This window comes from Astyanax mexicanus, chromosome 14, assembly GCF_023375975.1.
Source record: "Astyanax mexicanus isolate ESR-SI-001 chromosome 14, AstMex3_surface, whole genome shotgun sequence".
NCBI classification, from domain to species: Eukaryota; Metazoa; Chordata; class Actinopteri; order Characiformes; family Acestrorhamphidae; genus Astyanax; species Astyanax mexicanus.
The window spans coordinates 41,668,663-41,694,494 of NC_064421.1; the positions used below are offsets into that span (position 1 = coordinate 41,668,663).

Here is a 25,832-nt window from a genome sequence, read left to right on the forward strand (position 1 = left end):
TAATAGTCACCTCTGAACGGCAAAAAGCTAGCGGTTAGCAGCTAATGCTAATCCTGTATACCGCTGTATTTCAGCAGAGTGGATTTACTTCTCCTTACAACCTGAGTGGAAAAATTCATACAAAAAGTGCACCAGATTATTAGCCGCACTGATGATTTTTGGCCAAATTAAAGGATTTTAAGTGCGCCTTATAGTGCAGAAAATACAGTGTATTGTATTAATGCAAAAAATCATTGTTTCGCTCCAATATCATTGTTAAATTAATAAACTCTGTACCTTACCATGTGGACTTGAGGCATAAGGGTTAAAAACCTTACTAAAACCTTACTCATTTTGAAAACAAAACATATAACAAATGAATACATAGTTATAAATGTAATGAATATTTTTTTTTATTACATTTTGTTACATTATGATATAATAGATGTTTTTTCATGCTGTTGTATGCTCTAGGTTCTGAAATAACCCTTTCAGTATGTATGTATCTGATGGTTCCTCAGTGTAACGGTTTTTATTAATGTTTTATTAACGTTTGTTTAATCTTTCTGCAGTGCCTTCAGTGAAGAGTATCCAGTGATAAGGGAGGAAGATGCTTTAACCAAATGGGTTTCTGACCCTGCTAACACAGCCTGGATGGAGAGTAAGACTTTATTTTATATCCACACATTTCTACCAAATTCAATCATTTTTTACTATTCACACCAAAAATGTATGACTCCCCCATCATATAGTGTGTGCAAGAGAGTGAGTAAGAGATTGAGAGTGAGTGTGCGGGAGAGTGAGTGTGCGGGAGAGTGAGTGTGCGGGAGAGTGAGTGTGCGGGAGAGTGAGAGTGAGTGTGCGGGAGAGTGAGAGTGAGTGTGCGGGAGAGTGAGAGAGAGTGTGCGGGAGAGTGAGAGAGAGTGTGCGGGAGAGTGAGAGAGAGTGTGCGGGAGAGTGAGAGAGAGTGTGCGGGAGAGTGAGAGAGAGTGTGCGGGAGAGTGAGAGAGAGTGTGCGGGAGAGTGAGAGAGAGTGTGCGGGAGAGTGAGAGAGAGAGTGCGGGAGAGAGTGTGCGAGAGTGTGCGAGAGAGAGTGCGCGTGATAGTGCGAGTGTTTGATTGAGTGTGCGCGACAGAGTAAGTAAGTGTGTGTGCGAGAGAGTGAATGTATGCGAGAATGAGTGAATGTGTGCGAGAGTGAGTGAGTGAGTGAGTGAATGTGTGCGAGAGAGTAAATGAGTGAATGTGTGTGAGAGTTCATGAGAGAGAGTGTGTGCAAGAGTGTAATTGAGTGTGTGCGAGAGAATAAGTGAGTGCGTGCGAGAGAGTAAATGTGTGTGAGAGAGAGTGTGTGCGTGAGAGAGCGTGCGAGAGAGTGTGTGCCAGAGTGTGTGCCAGTGTGATTGAGTGTGTGCGAGAGAATAAGTGAGTGTGTGCGCGAGAGAGTGAGTGCGTGCGAGAGAGTGAGTGCGTGCGAGAGAGTGAGTGCGTGCGAGAGAGTGAGTGAGTGCGTGCGAGAGAGTGAGTGCGTGCGAGAGAGTGAGTGCGTGCGAGAGAGTGAGTGTGCGTGCGAGAGAGTGAGTGCGTGCGAGAGAGTGAGTGCGTGCGAGAGAGTGAGTGCGTGCGAGAGAGTGAGTGAGTGCGTGCGAGAGAGTGAGTGAGTGCGTGCGAGAGAGTGAGTGCGTGCGAGAGAGTGAGTGCGTGCGAGAGAGTGAGTGAGTGCGTGCGAGAGAGTGAGTGCGTGCGAGAGAGTGAGTGCGTGCGTGCGAGAGAGTGAGTGCGTGCGAGAGTAAGTGAATGTGTGCGAGAGAGTGAGTGAGTAAATGTGTGTGAGTCTGTGCGAGAGAGTGAGTGTGTGCACGAGAGAGTGAGTGTGTGCGAGAGAGTAAATGTGCGCGAGAGAGTGAGTGAGTGTGTTTGAGAGAGTGAGTGAGTAAGTGTGTTTGAGCGAGTAAGTAAGTGAATGTGTGCGTGAGAGTGCGTGAGAGTGCGTGTGAGAGTGTCCTACTCGCCCTCCTCCCTCAGAGCAGAGGGAAGAACAGAACAGCGCTCCTGCTTAAAAGTTTCCACTTAAATACACAAATAAACACAACAGCACTAAGAGGTTGTGAAAAATGATGATGTTAATTCAGTCGATAGTGTAATTATCACTACAGGCCTATTTGTGCTACTTGTTCAGAGTTTGATATAGAGCAGTTGATGTGATCAGAAGAATCACACCTCCCCAGACTTCAGTAAGTCTTTGATTTTTCCTTTTTCTGAAGTGAATTCCCAGACCCACTTCCTTCCTCTTCTGCTGAGGAAGTGCTCCTCCGACTGGGCTTTCCTCCAGAGCGTTCGTATCCGCTCACTTCTGACTGCTTCACCTTCAACCAACACAAACACGCTCACGCCGCTGTTATCTGATCCGTGCACACTCGAGATCTGAGCGCTTGTGCGTTTGTATTTCAGATCCAGATGAAGTTATTTATGACGATGTGCCGAGAGAGAATTCTGGATCCACTACAGGTCAGTGTCTCTTCTTCCAGCTCTCTCGTTCTTTCTCTTTTTTCTTTTCTTTGTGGAGAATCTCACTTCTGCTTTACAAGTGTCTTGGCTGTACAGAGACACAGTCCTTGCCTTGGTTCTTTTTTCATTTTACGATGCAAATTAATAAATGCAAATAGAATGTATTTCTAATTCTTCATTCTTACTGTATGATGTTGCTGTATGATGGTACTAGTCAATGTTTTATTAAATTGCAAAAGGGCTTATTTTGTTGTTGCAAACAATAACAAGATCTAGTCTCTACAACTAAATGATTCAACTGAAAGTGTTAAACCAAGTAAGCAGATGATAGGCTAAGATTTAATTCAATAAGTTGATGAAAAATTAAATAAACATGATTGGTTACTATTCACAGATACAGTTAATCATCCAAAATGTGTTTTCCCTTCGTTTAAGAATAGAAGATGCTAGGCTAATGTTGCTAATAAACACTGGAATTGAAGCTGGATGGCACAATCTGATCTCTGTAAAAACAAACCAGCAGCTTATCTTTTTTTTTTTTTCTCACTAGTAATATAGATCTTTGCAAACAAAAAAAAAAAACAGTGTAAAAGTGTAGTAAAACAGGGAAACCACTCAAATGTACAGAGCAGGGTGCATAGTTTTAAGAAACACTGCTTTACTATATAAAACTTAATGGTAAATATAAAGAAATTATAAAAGCTTTTAGCTGATTGGCATCACTCCACATGCTGTTTGGCCTGAATCAATAGATTTCGAATAGATTTCGATTTGTGAATGAGTTGTATTAGGATTTGAGTCATGTACCTACCAATATGGGGTTCAGTGTTAAGCGTTGTCCCAGAGTTGAATCAGGGGTTCCCTAATTTTGCAACTCGACTGGTTGTAGTCACACTAAGTGTGGTTTGGTTGAATCGTGCTGGAGCTTGGTCAATTACCCAAACCACTCATTAGGACTCCCCCTATAACTAGTAAGTTATAAGTAGCATCACAGCACGCTCGGAGGAAAGCACAGCGACTCGGTTCCGATACATCAGCTCACAGATGCCTCGTGCTGATCGACATCACCCTCTGAAGTGATGTGGGGAGAGAGAGCGCCATCTACCCACCTACCCAGAGAGACCAATTTTGCTTCCTTAGAGCTCCTGTAGCCGATGGCAAGCTACATGAACAGGATTCAAACCAGCGATCCCCTAATCACAGTGGCAGCGCTTAGCCTGCTGGACCACTCGGAGCCCCGCTTTCAGATCTTTTGATTATTGGTGAACTCATGCAATAGGATTGGAGTGATTCACTCAGACCCACGCTCATATTAGCATAGCAAGCATGCTAATCTACCTGCTACTCTCCTGGTCAGTCATGTAATTGTGTTATGTCCAACCAGACAGTGAGTTAAACCAAATATTATGTTTTATTTTTGTAAAATTTATAATAATATCTGTCACATGTAAAAAAAACTGCAGAACAGAAAACAAGAAGAAAACAGCAAAAAAAGATACCTCAGCAATACACTACTGTTCTGAACTGAAGAAACAAAAACTTAAGATATTAAGATATTAAACATGTCTTGGCTGATTGACGGCATCTGGAATTCTTGATTGTTCTTCTGAAGAAATGAAACTGGTAAAAGTTGCCCAGTCAGCATCATGTATTTTCGTCATGATTATTTACTGGAAAATCTAATAATAGTTATTCAGTGATTCAGTTTACTTTCATTTTCTCTCAGTGAAAACAATGAAAAGCAATAAAATCTGTATTTATACTTTTATTGCTGGAACAAGCAATAACAACAACAAAAAAAGAAATGGAATATCAGTATTAGCACATTTAGTATGTTTTTATTGCTCACAAATAAACGTACCATATGAAACTGAGAAAGTGAAAAGTGGAGAGACGGCTTGAGCACCTCCCTCACTCTTCCTGACAAAGGTTGCTAGGAACCTGGGTGTTATAGTTGATGACCAACTATGTAGCCTCAGTTGCTCGATTTTGCTGCTTTGCGCTGTATAACATCAGAAAAATTTGACCATTTCTAATACAACAGGCCACCATGTAATGCCGTACTAACGGGCCTCCCGGCCTGTATAGTAAAACCACTTCAGATGATCCAGAACTCAGCAGGGTGACTGGTTTTCAACCAGCCAAAACCAACGGGCACATGTCACTCCACTGCTCACTGAGCTCCACTGGCTACCAGTTGATGCTCGCATCAAATTCACAGCTCTTACAATCACCTACAAGGTGATGACAGAACAGCTCCTTCCTACCTGCACTGATCAAGTGGCATAAAGGCTTATGTTCCTCCAGTGAACATTGCCCAGCTTTCCCAAACATTCACACCAAGCAATCCATACAAACCCTCTGGGCTGGAGAGCTACTAGTCTGTAAGCACTCTGTCATATTACATTTCATTTTTCAAAAAAGAATAATTTTTATTTTTGTTGGCTGCCCACATAATGACTTGGAAAATATCTGGAACGCGGCTAAACTTAATTGCTGACCCATGTCATACAGAGTTCCCCAATGGTGGAACAAACTACCTTCCACTACCAGATCAAGAGTGTTCCTCGCTACCTTTAAGAAACCTTTAAGAAGACCGAGCTCTTCAAAGAGCACTTAACTCTCCTAACACTTCCAACAAACTAACTACTTCTTACCTCATTTTCTTCTTCCCCTCCTGCACTCCTCTATCCCATTATTTCTCTTTGACCTCCTTTATGCTTTGTCTAAAAATGCTAAATATGCGTATGTGTGTGTGTTTTAGACCCCGATGAAATGATCTACGATGACGTGGAGTTGGGGGAGGAGGGTGGCAGCAGTTCTCTGGATAACGGCTGGAGCTCCAGTGAGTTTGAGAGCTATGACGAGGGCAGTGATGCTGAGAACGGTCACGCTGAGAACGGCCTCCCCAGCGCCTTTGTCCGCGGACGCCCACCGAACAAGAAAACACACGTGTGTATACTGTATACTGCTTTTCCTGTTACTGAACTATGTATGCATATATTTATATATGTGTGTTTTTATATATATATATATATATATATATATATATATATATATATATATATATATATATATATATATATATATACATACACAGTTTATCACTTCCAAATACCCTGTCCATCTGATCAGCTTCATTGACCATAAAGGGCAATTTGTAGATAACAATAACAATGCCAACTGTGTTTCTGCACTGTTAGTATTGGTCATCCTCAAGCCTTTCATCAGTTTTCACAGGATGCTGCCCACAGGATGATGTTTGTAAACTATTCTCAGTGCAGCAGTGACAGTGACGTGTTTAAAAACTCCAGCAGCACTGCTGTGTGCAAATCAGTGTCACTACAGTTCTGAGAATAATGATACAGCTGCTCTGTGGTGGTTTTCTCTCCTTTGGGGTTCTCGAGTATTGAAGAACAGGGTGAAAGGAAGATAATAAATACAAAATAGAACAGAGAAACAGTTACAGAACTACAAACTGTCCTATATGATCAGTGGAGCGGGAAAAATGGAAGGAATTGTTGACAAGGAATGAATTGTTAAAGGTATTTTAATTCAGAATCCTTTACCCTGCAGTGCTTTGCTTGCTGTTCATACTCAGGGATTTGTCTCTCTGTGTGTGAGTGTTAGTGTGTTTGTGTTTGTGTGTTTATGTGTGTCTGTGTCAGTGTAAATGAATATACAGTGATGTGAAAAGTATTTGCCCCTTACAGATTTCTTACATTTTTTGCTCTTTTGTCATACTAATATTTTTCCAATTATCAAACAAACTGTAATATCGCACAAATATAACCTGAGTAAATATAAAAAGCACTTTTTAAATGATGGTTTTATTTATGAAATAAAAAAAAAATATTCAAACCAATCTAGTCCTGTGTGAAAAAGTGTTTGCCCCAAAACCTAAAAACTTTGTGAAAACAACTGGAAATCAAGCTTTACCGATAACTGCCAACAAATCTTTCACAGCGCTGAGGATTACAGAATTGTTTTAATTCAGCCAATTGGGAAGGTTTTCGTGCATAAACGGCCTGTTTAAGATCATTCACAGCCATGTGTTTCTTTTTTTAAGTGAATTCTTGATTTTACAGGTCTGTTAGTTTTCAGAAATGAAATTAATGACAGTTAATTTATGGCAAACACTTTTTTTTTACACAGGGCTAGATTGGTTTGGATAGTTTTTTTTTCTTAATACATATAGTTATCATTTAAAATTTGCCTTTTCTATTTACTCATGTATTTTGTCTGATATATATATATATATTTTTTTTATAATAAAAAAAAATGCAAAAACATAAGAAATCTGTTGAGGGGACAAATACTTGTTGAAGCGGTTGATATGAATGCAGACCTGTGAAGGTGTGTGTGTGTGTGTCTGTGTGTCCGTTTGAGGTAACTGCTGCTCTGCCTCTGCGCAGCTCTCTCAAGATCTGACGCGTTTGAAAGAGCACTATGAGAAAAAGGTGAGAGATCTAATGGCAAACGCAGTGGGGACAGTAGAACTCCAGCAGCTCAGACACAAACATGAGCAGAAGGTAAAAACACATAGAGTCCGCCCTAAACCTGCCCCGCTAAACACGTCTGTATGTCTGTCCTGGTCTTCCTTTCCTTGTATAAAGCCATAGGTTGGAGAAAAAAAGATTTACACAGTTTTCCCTTAACCCAAAGTGAATAACATTTAATATGACATGTTTGGTGTCTGAAGCGCACCTCAGTCCACAGTGTTGACCGACACTGTATAAGAGAGATCATCACCAGTGGATAGCCCAGTGTAAACACCACTACTAAACCTAGTAATCAACTTATGAGTTTACCCAGCTCTTCCTCTTGACAAGACTTCCTCACCTACTGCTTTGACCTCAATTTCTGTAAACTATGCTACAAAAAAGCAGTCAAACTGCACTGGACCTTGGCTCTGGTCTTGAACTGATGAACCCTGTTGAACTTAGATTGAAAACAGTCACAGATTTAAAATTGTAGACTTAAATTGAGCCAGGAAAAGATTTAGTAGACTCAGAAAATAGTCTGTAATCTCAGGCCAGATTTGAGAAGAATCAATTACTTCAGATTGATCTTGAAAAAGGGTCCAGACTTATATTAAACATTTAAAGTAATCACTAGGACTTAGAGTGACATTAAAATGACGGAAGAGCTAAGTGTTCTCAGATTGTTGACTGCAAAAAAAGTCCAAATGCAGAGATGACCTTGGAAAGTCAATAGCCTCGGAATGGACACTTGAAAATGAATCAGTAGGGCTCAGACAATACTTTGGAAGTAGACTCTGATTGAACTTGGAAAAGAGTCAGTAGACTCAGTTTGACCCTTGAAAACAAGTCCAAAAATCGCACTCAGATTGGATATAAAAAGAGTCAATACTGGTAGACTCAGACTGACCTTGGAACAGGGTTACATATGAACTTGAAAAGTCAATAGCCTTAGAGTGGGGACTTGGAAAGGAATCTCGGTAAATAGTCAGTAGACTAAGATTGAGCGTGGAAAGGTGTCCATATGCACAGATGAACTTGAAATAGAGTTAATAGGGTTAGATTAAACTTTGGAAAAGCTTCAGTAGACTCTAATTCAACTTGGAAAACAGTGAGTAGTCTCCGATTGACCCTTGGAAACAGGTTTGGATATAATTTAAAAAGAATCAATAGCAGTAGACTCAGACTGGACTTGGAACAAGGTACATAGACTCAGATTGTTGACTAGAAAAAGTCTCTGTGCACAGATGAACTTGGAAAGTCAATAGCCTCAGAATGGGGACTTAGAAAGAAATCAGTAGGGCTCAGACTGAACTTTGCAAAAGAGTCAGTAGACTTAGATTGAGCTTGGAAAGGATTCCATATGCACAGATGAGCTTGAAATAGAGTCAATAGGGTCAAAACTGTGTAAATAGTTTGATTGACCATTGGAAGCGAGTCAGTACACACTGATAGAACTTGAAAAAGTCAACAGGCTCAGAATGGACATGGAAAAGAGAGAGTAGACTCAGATTGACCTTGGAAAAGGTCCATAGACTCAGATTGTTAAATGGGAAAAGTCCATATGCACAAATGAACCTGGAAAGTCAATTGCCTCAGAATGGGGTCTTGGAAAGATTTCAGTAGGGCTGAGACTGAATCTTGGAAAAGAGTCAGTAGACTTAGTTTGAGCTTGGAAATGTGTCCAATTGGTTCCAATTAAACTTCTGAAAAGTATCAGTAGACTTGTTGAACTTATTGAATTCCATGTTGAGCTTGGAATAGAGTCAGTAGACTCAGATTAACCCTTGAAAACAAGTCCAACAAGTACACTCAGAATTAATTTAAGAAAGATTTGATACTGGTAGACTGTACTTGAAAAAGAGACACTAGACTCAGACTACTATTGACCTTGACCTGAAAAAGTTCAGACACCAAACATGTCCTGACTGACCTCTCCCTACTTTTGGATTGAGGGACAGTTGTGTAAATCAGTTTTTTGCCAGGCTGTTTCTTTACATTCACTGATGGTGGTGGGTGGTCCTTTAAAGTGACATTTCATTCCTCGATTTTAGCTAATGTACCGTCCATGCATCATAGTCCATAGTACTGTAAGCATGTTGGTGTTAGGGTCTGTGTCTGTCTGTCTGTCTACGTGTCTGTCTGTGTTTGGTGTAGTGGGTGTAGTTGTTGGTGGTCCTTGTCGTTCATGACTTGTCTCGTGTCACTTTGCATGACAAATATTTGTTGTCAGTTACTTTAAACTCATGTTGTAAACCATTACTTTTGCTGACTGCTCCAGCAGTTCAGGTGTTACCTTAGTATGGCAGACTGTACTGTAATTCTAACAGTTCTGTGCTGAGGTCAGAGAGCACTCTTTACTGAGCTGTTTCCAAACAAAGTTCTTAATTTTTTTTTTGGAAGATCTTTCTACCAGTTCTACAAGTTCTACTGTTAAACTTGGTGGTGGTAGTGTTTTATATTCTGGAAGAAGAGCTTTCCACACATCCAAAGTAAAAACTCAGGGTTTCTTTATACCAGCAGTTTTTTAGTCTGGTTTGTTTGAACTTCAAGTGTGAAAACACAATAAGATGTTCAGCAGCATCCATCCAAAGTCCTCCCACTCTCTCAGTGATGTTGAGGTCTGGACTCTAGGATGGTCAGTCCATTGTATTAAGACCAACAGAAGTTTCTCTGCGTGATTGGACTATTCTTATTTTATTGTTATTTTTTTCTTCTTGACTAGCTTCACATTCTTTCAGACCCACAGATCACAATGGAATAATGAACACAAACTGTCTAAGTTTTTCTTATTCTGTCTTAAAAATGAAAGCATAAAGTGCCGTTTTTTGGCGGGGATGGTGTTTGAGGTCTTCTAGGTCTTGCATAGTTTTTAGGAGTTCCTTTTTTGTGTATCTTTTGATTTAGTATCTTTTAGTCCAGCTTCAATCTTTTCCTAAAATTTACCATATTTTTTTTTACACTGTAAGGCGCATTTTAGACGACTTAAGTGAGGAACACTAAAGTGTCACAATGTTTTCCTTGTAATTCAGTAGGTCTCACCGTTGGGTGGTGAGACCTGTAAAGCTAAATTAAGTTAACAAACATGGATGGCTGGATGTTAATCTACACAGATGTCTCTCCTGAAAACTGTATTTTTGCACGAGTTTATCGCTTCCATTTATTTACAGTAAGCTTGGATTTACAGATTTCCACTAAAGCCGGAGCATTAGCATTAGAGACTAACCGCTAATGGTAATGCTAATGCTGCTCCAGCAGTGCTAGCCGGGGTTAGCAGCAGGCTACAGGCCGATAACACTCCCTTCTGAACTGCCAAAGAGCTAGTGCATAGCGTGGAGAACTAAACTGAAACCCCAGTATAACTCTGTACTTCAGTGGAGTGTCTTTACTACTCCTTACAACCTGACTGATAAAATTCATATATAAGATGCACCAGGGCGTTTTGGGTAAAAAAAGACTTGAATGAAGGTGGTCCCTGACTTTTGCACAGCACTGTATAAAGTGTGCAGTGATGGATTTCTGCAGTCAAAAGAAAAAATATAGTTAACCTGTTACCTTAAACCTATATGCTAGATAATGATGACAATGGTAATGATGATCAGGATTAGATAGATGATATAAGATATTCTCTGGAGTTTTTTTTAAAGTGGGGACATGGTGAGGTTTTGGCAGACTGAGCTGCTGTTGCAGTCACTCCTCCTCTGGTTTAATGCGCTTCCTCATGTGTTTTCTCATCAGCTGCTGGAGAAGATCTGTTCATTCAGCTTTGTACTAATTATTTTTGTGTTTAGCTTCAGAGTTTGTCAACTTCAGTTCTTTAGTCAACCTGCACAGATGTTAGAAGAATGTTCTTCTCTGCATTAATGCCAGTATTGTGAATAATTGGTCAGAAATTGGTCAAAATGTATATATATATATATATATATATATATATATATATATATATATATATAATTAAGGAGGCCGAGATAATTTTTATTGTTTTTGTCTGTTTTAAACGGAAATGGCTGGCAAATATTGTCAGTATTGCTGGTATTGTAGTTATTGTATGAACCACATATGAGCATAAAATATATTCTAGATTTTTTTTACATATAATGTATAAAGCATTGTGATTTCTATATATTCAGTTATATTTGACCTTACATCTACATTGCAATACCATATGTCTGTAATGTAATTTATTGTATATATTGTCTAAGTTAATTGTATATGTTCTATTTATTTTTATTTATTTTTATGATGTTTTTTTTATAAATCATTTGTTGTTCAGATCAGCAATTTCAGTTAACAGCAGACGAAAACAGAGATATTTGAGAAGCGAAATTGAGTTTATAGGATTTACAGAAAGTGTGCAATAATTCTTTAAACTAAATTAGAAAGGTGCATAAATTAGGGAACTCCAACAGAAAAAATACATCAATATTTAGTAGATCTTCCTTTTACAGAAATAACAGCCTCTAAACTCTTCCTATAGCTTCCAATGAGAGTCTGACTTCTGGTTGAAGGTATTTTGGATCATTCTTCTTTACAAAACATCTCCAGTTGAGTCAGGTTTGAATTCAGGTTTCTGATCATGAACAGCCGCTTTAAATCACACCACAGATTTATAATAATAATCAGGTCTGGGGACTAAGATAATCTGAGATGATCATTCCAGAATGTTGTTCTTGTTCCTCTGCATGAATGCTTTAGTAGATTTAGAGCAGTGTTTAGTGTTTAGAGTCGTTGTTTTGTTGGAGTATCCAGCCCCGGCGCTTTAACTTCAACTTTCTCACTGATTCTTGAATTTTGTTCTCAAGAATCTGCTGATATTGACTGGAATCCATGTACCCCTTAACTTCAACAAGATTCCCAGTACCTGCACTGATCACACAGCCCCACAGCACGATGAACCACCACCAGATTTTACTGTTGGGAGCAGTAAATGGAAAGTTTGTCTTGGAATGCTGTTATCTTTTTAACCATGTATAAATGACCGCCCTCCAAATAACTTTTTTCTGATTTAAATTTCATCAGTCCACACAGCACCTTATTCCAAAATGAAGCTGGCTCGTCCAAATGTGCTTTAGCTTTAGCATACCTCAAGCGACTCACTGCTTTCCAAAGTTTTGGCTGCAGTTGAGGTAAGATGGATCCTCATCAGGACTGTCCAATTCAGACTTGTTCTGCATAGTTGGTCAGATGCATGTAAAACAGTCTAATGAGGATTCATGGTGATGCCACATCTAAACAGCACATGATGATGGTCTGAAACCTGTGTGTTTTTCATTTCTTTTTTAAATGATAAAAAAAAAACAAATCAATTTTTGGCCAATTTATGTGGTGCTATTTTATTATGGTTTTAATTGTGGTTCACCAAGGGCCATGAAGGATACATCAGCTGCGTCCTTTAAATAATTTTTTTTAGCAGTCCAGTGCAGGTGTAAAAACATTCTTAGAATTGTTGGAGACTTCTTAATCCATTATAAAGAAGGCACACTTTAATTCTTTAATCCTTTAATTTTCCCAAAAATCATTATACAGGAGTTTCAGTTCTCCAAAAATGAGACTCAAGACTGGAACAGTATTAGAATTGGCCCCTAACCACGCTAAGCACTAGCTCTTCCGCAGATCAGATGTAAGTATTATTGGTCTGTAGCCTGCTGCTAACCCTGGCTAGCACTGCTGGAGCAGCATTAGCATTAGCCTCTAATTGCAGTAAGCACTAGCTCTTTTGCTGTTCAGAGGTGAGTATATCAGACTGTGGCCTGCGTGTTTACTGTGTTAAAACAAGCTACGTAGGATGAACCCCTAGCTAATATCGCCCTGGCTTACCAGAACACTCAGGGTTCCTCGATGTAGTGCTGTCGGGCTAGCGCTAGCGGTTAGCTGTTAATGATAATGCTGTTATACCCAGCCTAAAGGGAAATCTGGAAATCTAAGTTTACTGTAAATAAACAGAAGCGCTTTACTCACCCAAATAAACAGTTTTCAGGAGAGAAGTCTGTATAGATTAACATCCAGCGCTTGTTGAAGAATTACAGTTTTGTTAACTTAACTTAGCTTAGCTTTAGAGAGACCTGCTGAATTAGAAGGAAAACATGGCGACACCCCTGTTCCTTACTAGTGTCACATAATGGGCCTTATAATCCGGTGTCCCTTATGTATGAAAATAGACCAGAAAATAGATGTTTATTGATGATGTGCCTTATAATCAGGTCCACCTAATAGTGCCAAAAATACGGATTTTTTTTTTCCTCACAAGAAATTTACATTTTTGTTTGTTACATTGTTTGTTTACAGCTTATGTTTAAAACTAATTTCTTCAGTTGTATTAGTTTATTAGTTAGATAAGCCTAATCTCTCTGTATTGTTAAAGTAAGGCTTGAGTTTTTTTATTTGATTAAATAAGTTTCCAGAACGCAAAGGTTTTTATTGGCATTCTTATATTTTTTCATGACTGTATGTCATATTTAAATGAAGACGGGATCTTCTCCAGGATTCCTCCAGTGCTGTGGCCCACAGTTAGAATTACATGCAGTAACAAGACTAATGCTTCCCAGGAAGAGTCTGCATTTGCATTTGTCTTATCTGTTCGCTGCTGGCAGACTGCAGGACTAATGAGAATTAATTACTGTGGAACAGATGCAAAAGCTGGTGAAGGCAGCTAAGCACGGGACCAAGGACGGCCTGGAGAAAACCAAAGCTGCAGTGAAGAAGGGCAAGTCCTTCATTCGGACCAAGTCTTTCTGCCAAGGTAGAAGCATCGTACAAACTCATTTCTCACACTTACATTTCTTTTTTCACACAGATACACTATATCAGGGGTATTTCATTAGAATTCAGTATGGTCCAGTTAGAGAAAAGTTCGACAGGCCAAGGTCCAGACCGATTGTTAACTTGTGTTATAATTAAGTGCTATATCCTGTAAGGTTGTTTGAACTGAATGATGAAATAAATATATAATAATAATAATAATAATAATAATAATAATAATAAATGCCTCTCTGGCCAGATTTTGTTTACATTCCTACAGTCTTTCTCTCTGTCGCGCTCGGCGTGACTTTAGTTTCAACCCGTTCTCGTTTTTCTGCCCGTTCTCGGGCTCTCTATGTCCTTATAAAGGCGTTTTTTTCACGGCCCTGTTGCAATTCAACAGCCGGAGCAGCGGTACCGCGACCCTGGTAAACTTTGGTAAACTTACCCCACACGTGATTGGTCTGTGAGTTTACTGTGCCGCAAAGCACCTATACAGTTAAATCCTTCTCAGTAGGTTTGGGTCCGCATTGGACAACGTTTGGGTCCGGACCCGGACCGCGGTCCGCCTATTAGTGACCTCTGCACTATATGAATGAAAGTATTGGGAGCTCATTGGTTGTTTTATTTTCCCCTAAAATCAAAGGTATTAAGCAGTTGATCCTCGTTTTGTTGGAGGAACTGTCTTTACTACCCAGTAAAATGCAGTTTCACTGCTCCACAGCTCAATACTTGGGGCATTTTCCCCTCTAGCCCATGCTTGGCATTAGACATAGTGTAGATAGGTTAATATTTCTCTGCCCAAAAGAGTCCTGTTCTTTTGCCAGTACTTGAATATCAGGACTGATATTGTGGTGAACAGTCCATGTGTGAAAATGATGATCTCATGCTCCCTGAATCACTCTTTCACAATTCCAGCCCCATGAATCCTGGCATTGTCATCTTGGAATATGGCTGTACCATCAGGGAAGAAAAAATCATCCATTGATGGAATAACCTGGTCTATATTCAGTATATTCAGGTAGTCAGCTGACCTCATTCTTTCAGCACATACTGTTGATGAACCTAGACCTGCAGAGGAACTGCAGCATCAACCCCACATCATTTACTTAGTCAAATTCAGGTGGCAACTTCTTTTGGCCAGGTGGTGTATGATAAGTATATAGTAAATATAAAGAAATGGGTTAAAAATATGTACACTGGCTTGCCTAGTAATAGCTTAAGCCTTTTCACCCTTATGTTCTATATTCTTCCAAAGTAACCCTCCATAGAATTAGTATTTTCCAGTGAATGGGGTTTATGTGAATTTTAGCAGAGTAACTGAAGCTGGGTAAAACTGTGCTTTAACAGTTTTGGGGGTTTGAAATTGGCCTGTTTTACAGATTTTAAAACCATACATCGTCTAAAAATAATGATATTCGTTGCTAAAAGTTAGGTAATCTCTGTTAGAGAAAAAAAGGCTCCAAACCTGAACTATTCTGTATATTGTCTGTTTTTAAATTCTGTTGGTTTCCTATATTTTTCTGTGTGACAGAGAGGAAGATGTCCCATTTTGAGGAAGAAGAGTCTGAGCTCTTTATCGAGGTGGAGTGTTTTAATGTGGAACCAGTGTTAGGCCCCGCCCCCGAGGGCCTCTCTCAGCAACAGGTAGTGTTTTCCAGTGAAAATACTTTGTGAAAACCCTCACTTCGTTTGCACAGTTTTTCCCTCACTGTTGTATTCATTCAAATACAAACATGAACAACTCACCTGGTTCATGTGAGTTTTCTTTCCAACAGGTGGTCAGAAGATGCATTCTGGAATCAATATTAGAAAGTGAGAAGAACTACTTGGAGGCACTGAAGAGAATACTTGAGGTAAGTCTGACATTGAAAACCGTGTAATTTTTTCAATGATATTCATATTTTGTTAAGATGCATCTGTAGATGAAAGGAAGGTACAGCTGTTCAGGTTTGTTTGTTATTTTGGTGTTTTTTCCTGCAGCAGTATGAAAAGCCTCTGCTGGAGATCGAGCCGCGGATGCTGAGTGAGAGAAAGTGTAAGATGGTGTTTTATCGCGTGAGGGAGATCCTGCAGTGTCACGCCCTCTTCCAGATCGCTCTGGCCAGCCGAGTGGCAGACTGGGACAATCTGCAGACCATCGGAGACGTGTTTGTAGCCTCGGTTAGTTTCACAAAAACTAACTACTAACCACTGCCAAATTCTGTTAGCTGGTAGCAGACAGGCACGTGCTAGAATTTCTGCATCTGTGAATTTTACCATTTTTCCTCTTCTGTCTGTTTCATTCATCTGTTTATGTTAATTTTTTCATATTTTGCATTGATGCAATTTACATTTTATATTTGCATTTTTTAAATTCAAGTGGAATCTGTGTTCAAAATTAAAAAAAGGATGCAGTTAAACTAACAACTGACATTTGAGTCTAAATAATATCCTACTGTGAATATCTTATATTGTTGTTTTAATTTTTTCTTTAAATATCCATCGTCAAAAGATTGAGTGTTAAAAAAAATAATAATTACTGCAATTGTGTAATTAATTTAATTTTCTTAATTAATTGAAATCAATTTTATTTGTATAGAGCTTTTTACAACTGGTGTTGTCACATAGCAGCTTTACAGAAAATGATCATATGACAAAGAATCAGACAAAACATTAAATATAGAAAAATACAAAATACAGGAGGGCTGTGAGAGCTGGAGGAGGAGGAAGAAACCTTGGGAAGACCAAGACTCACACTTAAGGGGGGACCATCCTACCACTGGTCAAATGGCTTTTAAATTAATTTTTAAAAAGTTTTTATAACTCCATATAGGTCTTATAAATTCAAGAGTATAGCAGTGCCACTAATGGAAGCAGTTAGAGTTCATAGAGTTCTTCACTTGCTTTAGCTGACTTTCAGACCCTAAACTGCTGTAGGACTTTGTAACTAATAATCTAATTAATTCCTGTTATTAGTGTATAATGGGGTCTGAATGCTCTGCATGACCTTTTTTAGTGTGTTTTGCTTTGTTTCAGTTCTCCAAGTCCATGGTGCTTGATGCCTACAGTGAATATGTGAATAACTTCAGCACAGCCATGCAGGTGGTGAAGAAAGCCTGTGCATCTAAACCCTGCTTCCTGGACTTCCTTAAGGTCAGAAAAAAAAACACACACACACACACACGATTACAGCTTACTATTGGTGTCCTTATTTATTGAGGAGAGTACAGCCTGGTCACTGATTTGCTGGTTGTCTTTATTGTGTAGTTTGTATCAGCTGTGGACATGGACGTTGACAATCAAACTAAATTCAGGTCAAACTGTTTTTGTGGTTCCGAAATTCGATCCCAAAAATGCACCAACTCTAAAAAATGATGTGCCTGTTTTTGATAGTTTAGCATGTGTGCTGTCTCTCAACCACTCGCGCAGTCTTCCTCTCTCTTTCACTCTCAAGTGTGGTTGTATGGCGTATAGAGTCTGAATTTTTTTATCTTATGTTTGTCTGCCAAAAACATTTATGAATTAGGATTTTTAATATCGTTACAAACATCAGTGCAGTTCAGTATTGCTCTTTATGACTGTGTTTTTCTGTCTTACAGCAAAGGCAGGAGTGCAGCCGTGACCGGGTCACTCTCTATGGTCTCATGATGAAACCTATTCAGAGATTCCCCCAGTTTATACTACTTCTACAGGTAACACACACACACACACACCAACAGATTAGTTACAGTTCTCTACTATGGTTGCAACGGTATGAAATATTCACGTAATCATAACCATCATCTGGGGAGTGTTGTTAACTGAAAGTCATTAAATTTGTTTAACATTTTTCCATGTGACTCCATATATTTTTCTTCATGGTTGAGACCACTTTAGTATTCATCTAAAAAAGCAGATTTCGCAGCCTTATAAAATAGATGCTGAGCCTCACTGTCACAGGGGCCAAACCAAGAAAAGACAAATACAAATACCAGTCAAACAGTTGGCAGGATAAATAAATGATAGGAACTTACATTGTGTACATTTTGCCTTGTTACAAACACAAAGCTCCTGTAGTATCATGTAAAAAAAAAGGCCTGCAGGAATTTGGATCCTGTATCTTTTTGTCCCACAAGCTCATCACATCCAGCAGAGGGAGCACTTTCCTCACTTTTCCCACTTTCCACCATATAATCATATAATTCATGCCCTGTCACGACCTACAACTATTGCACACTGCTTTAACACACACACCCACAGTTCACTGATTAGTTAAGTTAAGTGTGTTAGAAGAAGGGAAAGCCACAAATTTACAGGACAGGGGGGCTCCAGGAACCGAATTAAAGAACCCTGTTCTAAGCATTATGCCCTTGTTTGTGTGCACAGGACATGCTGAAGAACACTCCGGTGGGTCATGCTGATCGGCTGCCCCTGCAGATGGCTCTCACTGAGCTGGAGACTCTGGCTGAGAAACTCAATGAGAAAAAGAGAGAAGCTGATCAGCGCTGTGAGATCAGACACATCGCCAAGGCCATGAATGAGCGCTACCTCAACAAGGTACATGAAGAAAAGCAAACAAGCCACAAAGAGACAGCATTTCTGAAACGTTCTGAATAGGGATGCAAATTATCGATTAATTCATTAATCATTAGTTGATTGATCTTATCGATCGACTTTCGATTAATTGATAAGCGACGTTTTTCACCTGAAATTCAGTGTTTCAATAGGGCCTTTAAAAATACCAGCTAAATAGTTAAAACACTGAGTTCAACAAGTATATATTATATTATGATAATTATATTGTATTATATTATATTATATATCCTTCAAGTAATTATGCATTAGGACAAGAAAGCAGACATTTCTTTTATGGTATAACAAAATACATTCTTTAATTAAAAAAAAAAGAAATAAATTAAGGACTGGCGCAGTTTTTGCATTTTTGTAACATTAGACATATTAAAAAAAGAAAAAAAAAGAATAAAAGAAATTAAATAGAGAGCCAAACAGAATATTATTGAGCCTATAGATTATGAAGAAGCTGCATCTAGGCTATTAATTAGGAAATCCTCAACTATCCTCAACGCAATGAGATCCTGAAACTCTGTACCGTCAACTGTGTTGATTGGCATCAAATCTCTCTGGATCATGCTGCATATCCTCTCTGCAATGCCCTTCGCCCTTTTCTCATCAGACGCTCACTCTCCCAGTGTAGCTGTGATTTTTGGTTGACCAGGTGCACTGGTGCCATGCAGGACAGCTGCATGCACGGTGTTCAAATGAAAACTGAGTGAGCTAATGGAACTGTTGTATTTTAATACTGCATTACACAGAGAACATTTGACTTCTTTGCCTAAATTAACAATGTTAAAATGGTCCCACACTGCACTTCTTTTTGCCCGCTAAATTTTGTTTTCAACCCTGGTCTCTTGCGAGATGTGTTCACCTCTCGTTCTCACGCTCTGTTTAAGTTACTACAGTAGCGCCCTCTTGCGATTAATCGCGAGTAATACATTTTGTTTGAGCAACCTCTTGATCGACAATTAATCTAAAGTCGATTAATGGTTTAACAGAGTAAGATGTTTTCACTGTGATCAAATGCCAGGTCATGAAGTTTGCCATCAGCAGCCAGAGTCTGAGAGAGCACAATAGGCCATGCTCTCAGTATAAGCTAATGCTCCAAGGCTGGAGCAGTGTTAGCATTGGCCTCTAACTGTGCTAAGCGCTAGTCGCTGTTCACAGTTGAGTATTATCAGGCTGTAGCCTGCTGATAACCCCGGCTAGCACTGCTGGAGCAGCATTAACTAAGCTAAGCTAACTAAGCTAAGCGCTAGCTCTTTCACTGCTCAGATGTGAGTATATTGGACTGTAGCCGGTGCGTTTAGCATGTTAAAACAAGCTACGTGGGACAAACCGCTAGCTAATATCTCACTGGCTTACTTTGTTATAACAGGGACATGGGTACATGATGCTAAACACTGTTCCTCCAAGGCTAAGTGGTTATAAAGGGTTTCACAGAAATCAAGAGGGCATGCTTGTTTTATTGTTTTATTTGGGAGTTTTATTTGTAATTTTGTCATTTTTTATATGGGAAGAAATGTGTTTGTGTGTGTGTTGCGCTGATGTCCAGATTGTCGTTTGGCAGGGTGTAATCCCAGCAGCACAGAAAGCCCATAAAGAGTCTGGCTCCTGCTCTAATTAATTTCTCTAATTAACCGAGGTTCAGAATCTGACAAATAAAGCCAGACAGCAGCGTTAAGAAGTGCGGTGCAGTCTGTGCTCTGCTCCTGCTGTTCTAATCTGTCGGTGTGGTTGGCAGGGCAGTGTGTGCTGGATGCTGTGTTTGCTGTAAAGATGCTGCACATATTTGAGAGAGTTTTTCTCCAGGGGGAGAGTCTGGTATTCAGACATTCATCAGCTAGTCTCTCTCTCTCTCTCTCATGGTCAAAACAGCTGTTCTGCTGCATTACTTTACACTGCCTCTGGCATGAAATCGGCACCCTCACCTTAAACGCTCTGTGTGTGTGTGTGTGTGTCTGTCTGTGTGTGTCTCTGTGTCTGTGTCTCTGTGTCTGTGTCTCTGTGTCTGTGTCTCTATGTGTGAGTCTCTGTGTGTGAGTCTGTGTGTGTATATATATGATTTTGCTATTTATAGGTTTATGTTTGAGTAAAATAAACATTGTCCTTTTATTCTATAAACCACAGACAACATTTCTCCCAAATTCCAAATAAAAATATCGTCATTTAGAGCATTTATTTGCAGTAAATAAGAAATAACTAAAATAATAAAAAAGATGCAAAAGAAGTTCATTTTCATAACGTTTTCATAAAGAGTTCAGAAATTTAAATTTGGTGGAATAATCATGTTTTTTAATCACAGTTTTCATGCATCTTGGCATCATGTTCTCCTCCACCAGTCTTACACACTGCTTTTGGATAACTTTATGCTGCTTTACTCCTGGTGCAAAAATTCAAGCAGTTCAGTTTAGTTTGATGGCTTGTGATCATCCATCTTCCTCTTGATTATATTAGTTTTTTTTTTATTTTTTAAAATCAAAGAAACTCGTAAGTGGTCACTTATTTTTTCTAGAGCTGTATGTAAATATTAGAGCTGTTAAAGTCAGTAACGGGTTATTATTTTTTTTACACTGAAGATAATCACGACACCAAGTTTGACTCCAACTTTCACTGTAATCTGCCTTTTCTTAATCTTAAACATTCTTTTTCATTTACATTTAAATTTAAAATATTCAATTCTCAAGCCATAAGGAAAAGTGCAATTAGTCGTAATTTAATCAGAGTTCATTCAGATTTATTTTTTTTTGGTTTATTGTTTCTGTTTGATATTTTTTTTTGTATTCGTATTAATATTGTTATTAAATTGTATCCACTGAAGTTTAGAATTGTATTGTTATAAGAAATATATCGTCCATATCATTTAGCTCTGTCACCTGCTGAACTGGCATTTACTTTCTCCCTCTCACACATTCCAGCTCCTGAGCAGCGGCTCCAGGTATCTGATCCGCTCTGATGATGTGGTCGAGACGGTGTATAACGACCGCGGTGAAATCATCAAGACCAAAGAGCGACGACTGTTCCTACTCAACGACGTGCTCATGTGTGCCACGCCCAACCTGCGGTGAGAGACCTCACACACACACACACACACACACACACACACACACACACACACACACACACACACACACACACACACACACACACACACACACACACTCATGCCTGTAATTATCCCCACCTCAGCAGGCTTTGCTCCCCAGCTTTAGGCTGACTGTGATTTACTGTGAGTGGAGAGGCTGCAAAAAATACAACCAGGACATTTACATTTGACAGTTAGGGAAAGTTGTATCTAATTCTGGAGCAATCAATTCCTCATTAATGGATTTAATGACTGTTCTCTGCTGCAGTCAAAGCAGACTCTGCTTTAAGTTCACTGCAGACCCACAGCACAGATATCCATCCTGCCTTTAACTCCAAGTGCCAGAGACCTTCCTGAAAGGCAGTCTGTGTGTGTCTGTGTGTGTCTGTGTGTGTGTGTGTCTGTGTGTGTGTCTGTGTGTGTGTCTGTGTGTCTGTGTCTGTGTGTGTGTGTCTGTGGATCTCTATGTGTCTGTGTGCCTGTGTGACTGTTCCTGTGTGATTGTTCCTGTGTTTCTGTGTTTGTGTTTGTGTGTGTGTCTGTATGTCTGTCTCTGTGTGTGGGTCCCTCTGCGTTGGTCTCTGTCCGTGCCTGTGCCAGTGTCTGTGTATCTGTCTGTCTGTGTCTTTGTGTGTGTTTTTGTACGTGTGTATCTGTGTGTTTGTGTTTCTATGTGTGTGTATTTGTCTGTCTCTCTCTTTGTGTGGGTCTCTGTGTTTGGGTCTCTGTCTATGCGTGGGTCTCTGTCCTTGCCTGTGCCAGTGTCTGTCTGTCTGTCTGTGTCTGTGTGTGTGTCTTTGTATGTGTGTTTCTATGTGTGTGTTTCTGTGTGTATGTGTTTCTTTGTGTCGGTGTGTGAGTCTGTGTGTTTCTGTGTCTGTGTTTCTATGTGTTTATCTGTTTTTATCTGTTTTTATCTGTTTGTGTCCGTGTGCAGGTCTCTGTGTGCCTTTCTCTGTGTGCCTTTCTCTGTGTGCCTTTCTCTGTGTGCCTTTCTCTGTGTGCCTTTCTCTGTGTGCCTTTCTCTGTGTGCCTTTCTCTGTGTGTCTTTCTCTATGTGTGGGTCTCTGTGTTTCTCTCTCTGTGTGTCTGTGTGTGTCACTGTGTGTGATTCTGTGTGTGCATGTGTGTGTCTCTCTGTGTCTCTCTCTCTGTGTGTGTCACTGTGTGTGAATCTGTGTTGGTCTCTCTGTGTGCCTCTCTCTGTGTGCCTCTCTCTGTGTGCCTCTCTCTGTGTGCCTCTCTTTCTGTGTGCCTCTCTTTCTGTGTGCCTCTCTTTCTGTGTGCCTCTCTTTCTGTGTGCCACTCTTTCTGTGTGCCACTCTTTCTGTGTGCCACTCTTTCTGTGTGCCACTCTTTCTGTGTGCCACTCTTTCTGTGTGCCTCTGTCTGTGTGCCTCTGTCTGTGTGCCTCTGTCTGTGTGCCTCTGTCTGTGTGTGTGTCACTGTGTGTGAATCTGTGTTGGTCTCTCTGTGTGCCTCTCTCTGTGTGCCTCTCTCTGTGTGCCTCTCTTTCTGTGTGCCTCTCTTTCTGTGTGCCTCTGTCTGTGTGCCTCTGTCTGTGTGCCTCTGTCTGTGTGCCTCTGTCTGTGTGTGTGTCACTGTGTGTGAATCTGTGTTGGTCTCTCTGTGTGCCTCTCTCTGTGTGCCTCTCTTTCTGTGTGCCTCTCTTTCTGTGTGCCTCTGTCTGTGTGCCTCTGTGTGTGTGTCACTGTGTGTGAATCTGTGTTGGTCTCTCTGTGTGCCTCTCTCTGTGTTGGTCTCTCTGTGTGCCTCTCTTTCTGTGTGCCTCTCTTTCTGTGTGCCTCTCTTTCTGTGTGCCTCTCTTTCTGTGTGCCTCTGTCTGTGTGCCTCTGTCTGTGTGCCTCTGTCTGTGTGTGGGTCTCTATGTGTGGGTCTCTCTCTGTGGGTCTCTGTGTGTCTCTCTCTGTGTGCCTCTCTCTCTCTCTCTGTGTTTCTGTGTGTGGGTCTCTGTGTGTGGGTTTCTGTGTGTGCCATACACAGAGACCCACACACAGAGACCCACACACTGTGTGGGTCTCTTGTGTGTGGGTCTCTGTGTGTGGGTCTCTGTGTGTGTATATGTCTGTGTGTGTGGGTCTCTGTGTGTGTGTATATGTCTGTGTGTGTTATCTGAATGTGTAATATATTGGCGGTTATATAAATAAATATATGAACCGGTCTTCCTCCTCTGATCTCTGCAGATCTCCTCAGGAAGTTGTAGGTGGTGTTATAAGTGGAGGACTTCCTTCAGGCCAGCACTTTCTGTTGAAATGGAGCGTTCCTCTGAGCCTGGTGGAGCTGGTGGAGTTCGGCTCCTCAGAAGAGATCGGAGACTCTGCCCGATTCCCGGCTCCTCACTCTGGAGACAAAGTTGTCATCAACGCCAAGCCAAGTACGTCTTTACAGATAAACAACCTCCCTTTCTCCCTGCAGTGTATACAGCACTTGAATATACAGCAGTGGATTTTTTATATTTTTTGCCATTTTCTGAATAATAATTTTGGTTGCCAAATATTCAGTGTATCTTTAGTATATTTGCTGATAAACGTTTAGCTTCTCAGTTAGTGGATTCTTGGTACAGTTGACACTCTTTAAAGGAACTGGATCTCCACTTTGCTGTTAATTATTTTGCCAGTCATTGTTTTATCAAAGTCCCCTTTGTCTGTCATTTTTCTTATACATATCAAGATACGAGTTCTTAATTTTATCACCCAGTCCTAGTTCCAATGACTTAATAGTTTACTGTGTTCAAACTTGGAGCTAAGTTCATTGGTTCGTTGTTTTCTTATTGTAGCATAAATTGTACTAAAGTGCTTTTGACTAAAGTATGTCCCTCTAAAGTGTGTATCTTAAGGGTCTGGTGGGCTGTAGGTAGATGGACTGTGCTCATAGCAGCAGAATTATCTGTAGTTCACTCCCCAACTCCTAAACACCAGCATGTGAGCACATCTGTTCTGCATTTCATTCATTCGTGTCACTGGCTTTCATTTCCTGTTTCATAGGTAAATCACTAGATGTGCCTCAGGAGTAAGTTTACATTGTGCTGTGAGCAATGCTGAAACATTCAGACTGAAGCACAGTGCACACACACACAACAGTTCTTCCACTGGTTCAGGGATTCTTTTTACACGTACTTAACATATTTTAGACCAAGCTTTACTTTGTTCATAACTCTCTCAATCGAAACTGGATGATTTTCTATATATCCCATCTTCCTGTAACATCATAACTATTGATTATTTACAATATTCAGGTCGTACCACTTCATAGAGTTGGTAGCGTGCTCTTTGCCTCCAGCAGGAAATTAAATACATTCTTTCCCCCAGGCGCTCTCTTCTTCTGACCCACTAACCCATAAAGATTCCATCAAGCTCCGTATTAGCTGCTCTACAAGCTATAGTACTGCTCTTCTGGTTAATTCTAATGTATCAGCTTTTGCAGCTCTGTAAGCTCTTCCAGTTAGTTCTGCTCTACAAATTAGAGCAGCTAGTTTACTCCAATTGCTAATTCACTTCCAGTTGGTGCAGGCTACCAGCTTGTGGGGTTCTACCAGTGTATGCTGCTCTATCTGCAATTGTTGTTTCACCTAGAGCCAATAAAGATTAGATTAGATAAATATTTGACTTATGTACAAGTTACTGCTGCTTTACAAGCTGTTGTTCTTCTATGTTAGTGCTGCTGTACAAACTAGTGATGCTCTGTTAGAAAAGTGTTTTCCTCCATTTTATACTGATCTTCAAGATAGTGCTGCTCTACATGCAAGTACTGTTCTACAAGATAATGCTGCTCTACATGTTAGTGCTGCTGTACAATCTGTTGATGGTCTACAAGCTAGTACTGCTCTACAGGATAGTGCTGCTCTATAAACTAGTGTTTTCTTCCATTTTATACTGATGAAAAAGCTATTGCTGGTCTACAACCTACTGCTGGTCTGCAAGCTGTTGCTCTTCTGCATTAGTGCTGCTGTACAAACAAGTGCTGCTCTATAAGCGAGTGTTCCTCCTCCATTTTATACTGATTTACAAGGTAGTCCTGCTCTACATGTTAGTGCTGCTGTACAATCTATTGCTGGTCTACAAGAAAGTACTGTTCAACAAGATAGTGCTGCTCTATAAATAAGTGTTTTTCTTCAATTTTATACTGATGTACAAGCTATTGCTGCTCTACAACCTACTGCTGCTCTACAAACTGTTGCTCTTCTATGTTAGTGCTACTTTACAAGTTAGTTCTGCTCTATATGCAAGTGTTTCTCCTCTGTTTTATATTGATCTGCAAGCTAGTGCTGCTCTACAAGCTGTTGCTCTACTACGTTAGTGCTGCTGTGCAAGCTAGTGCTGCTCTACAAGCTGTTGCTCTTCTATGCTAGTGCTGCTGTGCAAGCTAGTGCTGCTCTACAAGCTGTTGCTCTTCTACGTTAATGCTGCTGTACAAACTAGTGCTGCTTTACAAGCAAGTGTTTCTCCACTGTTTTGTGTTGATCTGCAAGCTAGTGCTGCTCTACA

General features: G+C 40.1%; 2 protein-coding genes across 4 annotated transcripts in view; one reads left to right on the forward strand and one right to left on the reverse strand.

The window, feature by feature from the left end:
* The window catches only part of fam167b (family with sequence similarity 167 member B), a 679,430-nt gene that overhangs the window by 410,205 nt on the left and 243,393 nt on the right, over positions 1 to 25,832 (reverse strand). The gene's annotated exons all lie outside the window — the stretch shown is intronic.
* arhgef10 (Rho guanine nucleotide exchange factor (GEF) 10) overlaps positions 1 to 25,832 on the forward strand; it is a 135,182-nt gene that overhangs the window by 37,426 nt on the left and 71,924 nt on the right. For 2 of the 3 annotated variants that reach the window (XM_049463559.1, XM_049463558.1), the window contains exons 6-18: positions 552 to 640; positions 2,431 to 2,487; positions 5,252 to 5,439; positions 6,903 to 7,019; positions 13,596 to 13,707; positions 15,241 to 15,353; positions 15,485 to 15,562; positions 15,690 to 15,869; positions 16,725 to 16,841; positions 17,288 to 17,380; positions 18,054 to 18,224; positions 21,161 to 21,306; positions 23,532 to 23,722. In XM_049463559.1, the coding sequence (XP_049319516.1) occupies positions 552 to 640; positions 2,431 to 2,487; positions 5,252 to 5,439; positions 6,903 to 7,019; positions 13,596 to 13,707; positions 15,241 to 15,353; positions 15,485 to 15,562; positions 15,690 to 15,869; positions 16,725 to 16,841; positions 17,288 to 17,380; positions 18,054 to 18,224; positions 21,161 to 21,306; positions 23,532 to 23,722 (1,652 nt within the window). The remainder of the gene's footprint in view (positions 1 to 551; positions 641 to 2,430; positions 2,488 to 5,251; positions 5,440 to 6,902; positions 7,020 to 13,595; positions 13,708 to 15,240; positions 15,354 to 15,484; positions 15,563 to 15,689; positions 15,870 to 16,724; positions 16,842 to 17,287; positions 17,381 to 18,053; positions 18,225 to 21,160; positions 21,307 to 23,531; positions 23,723 to 25,832) is intronic. The other variant, XM_049463560.1, reaches the window with a different exon arrangement.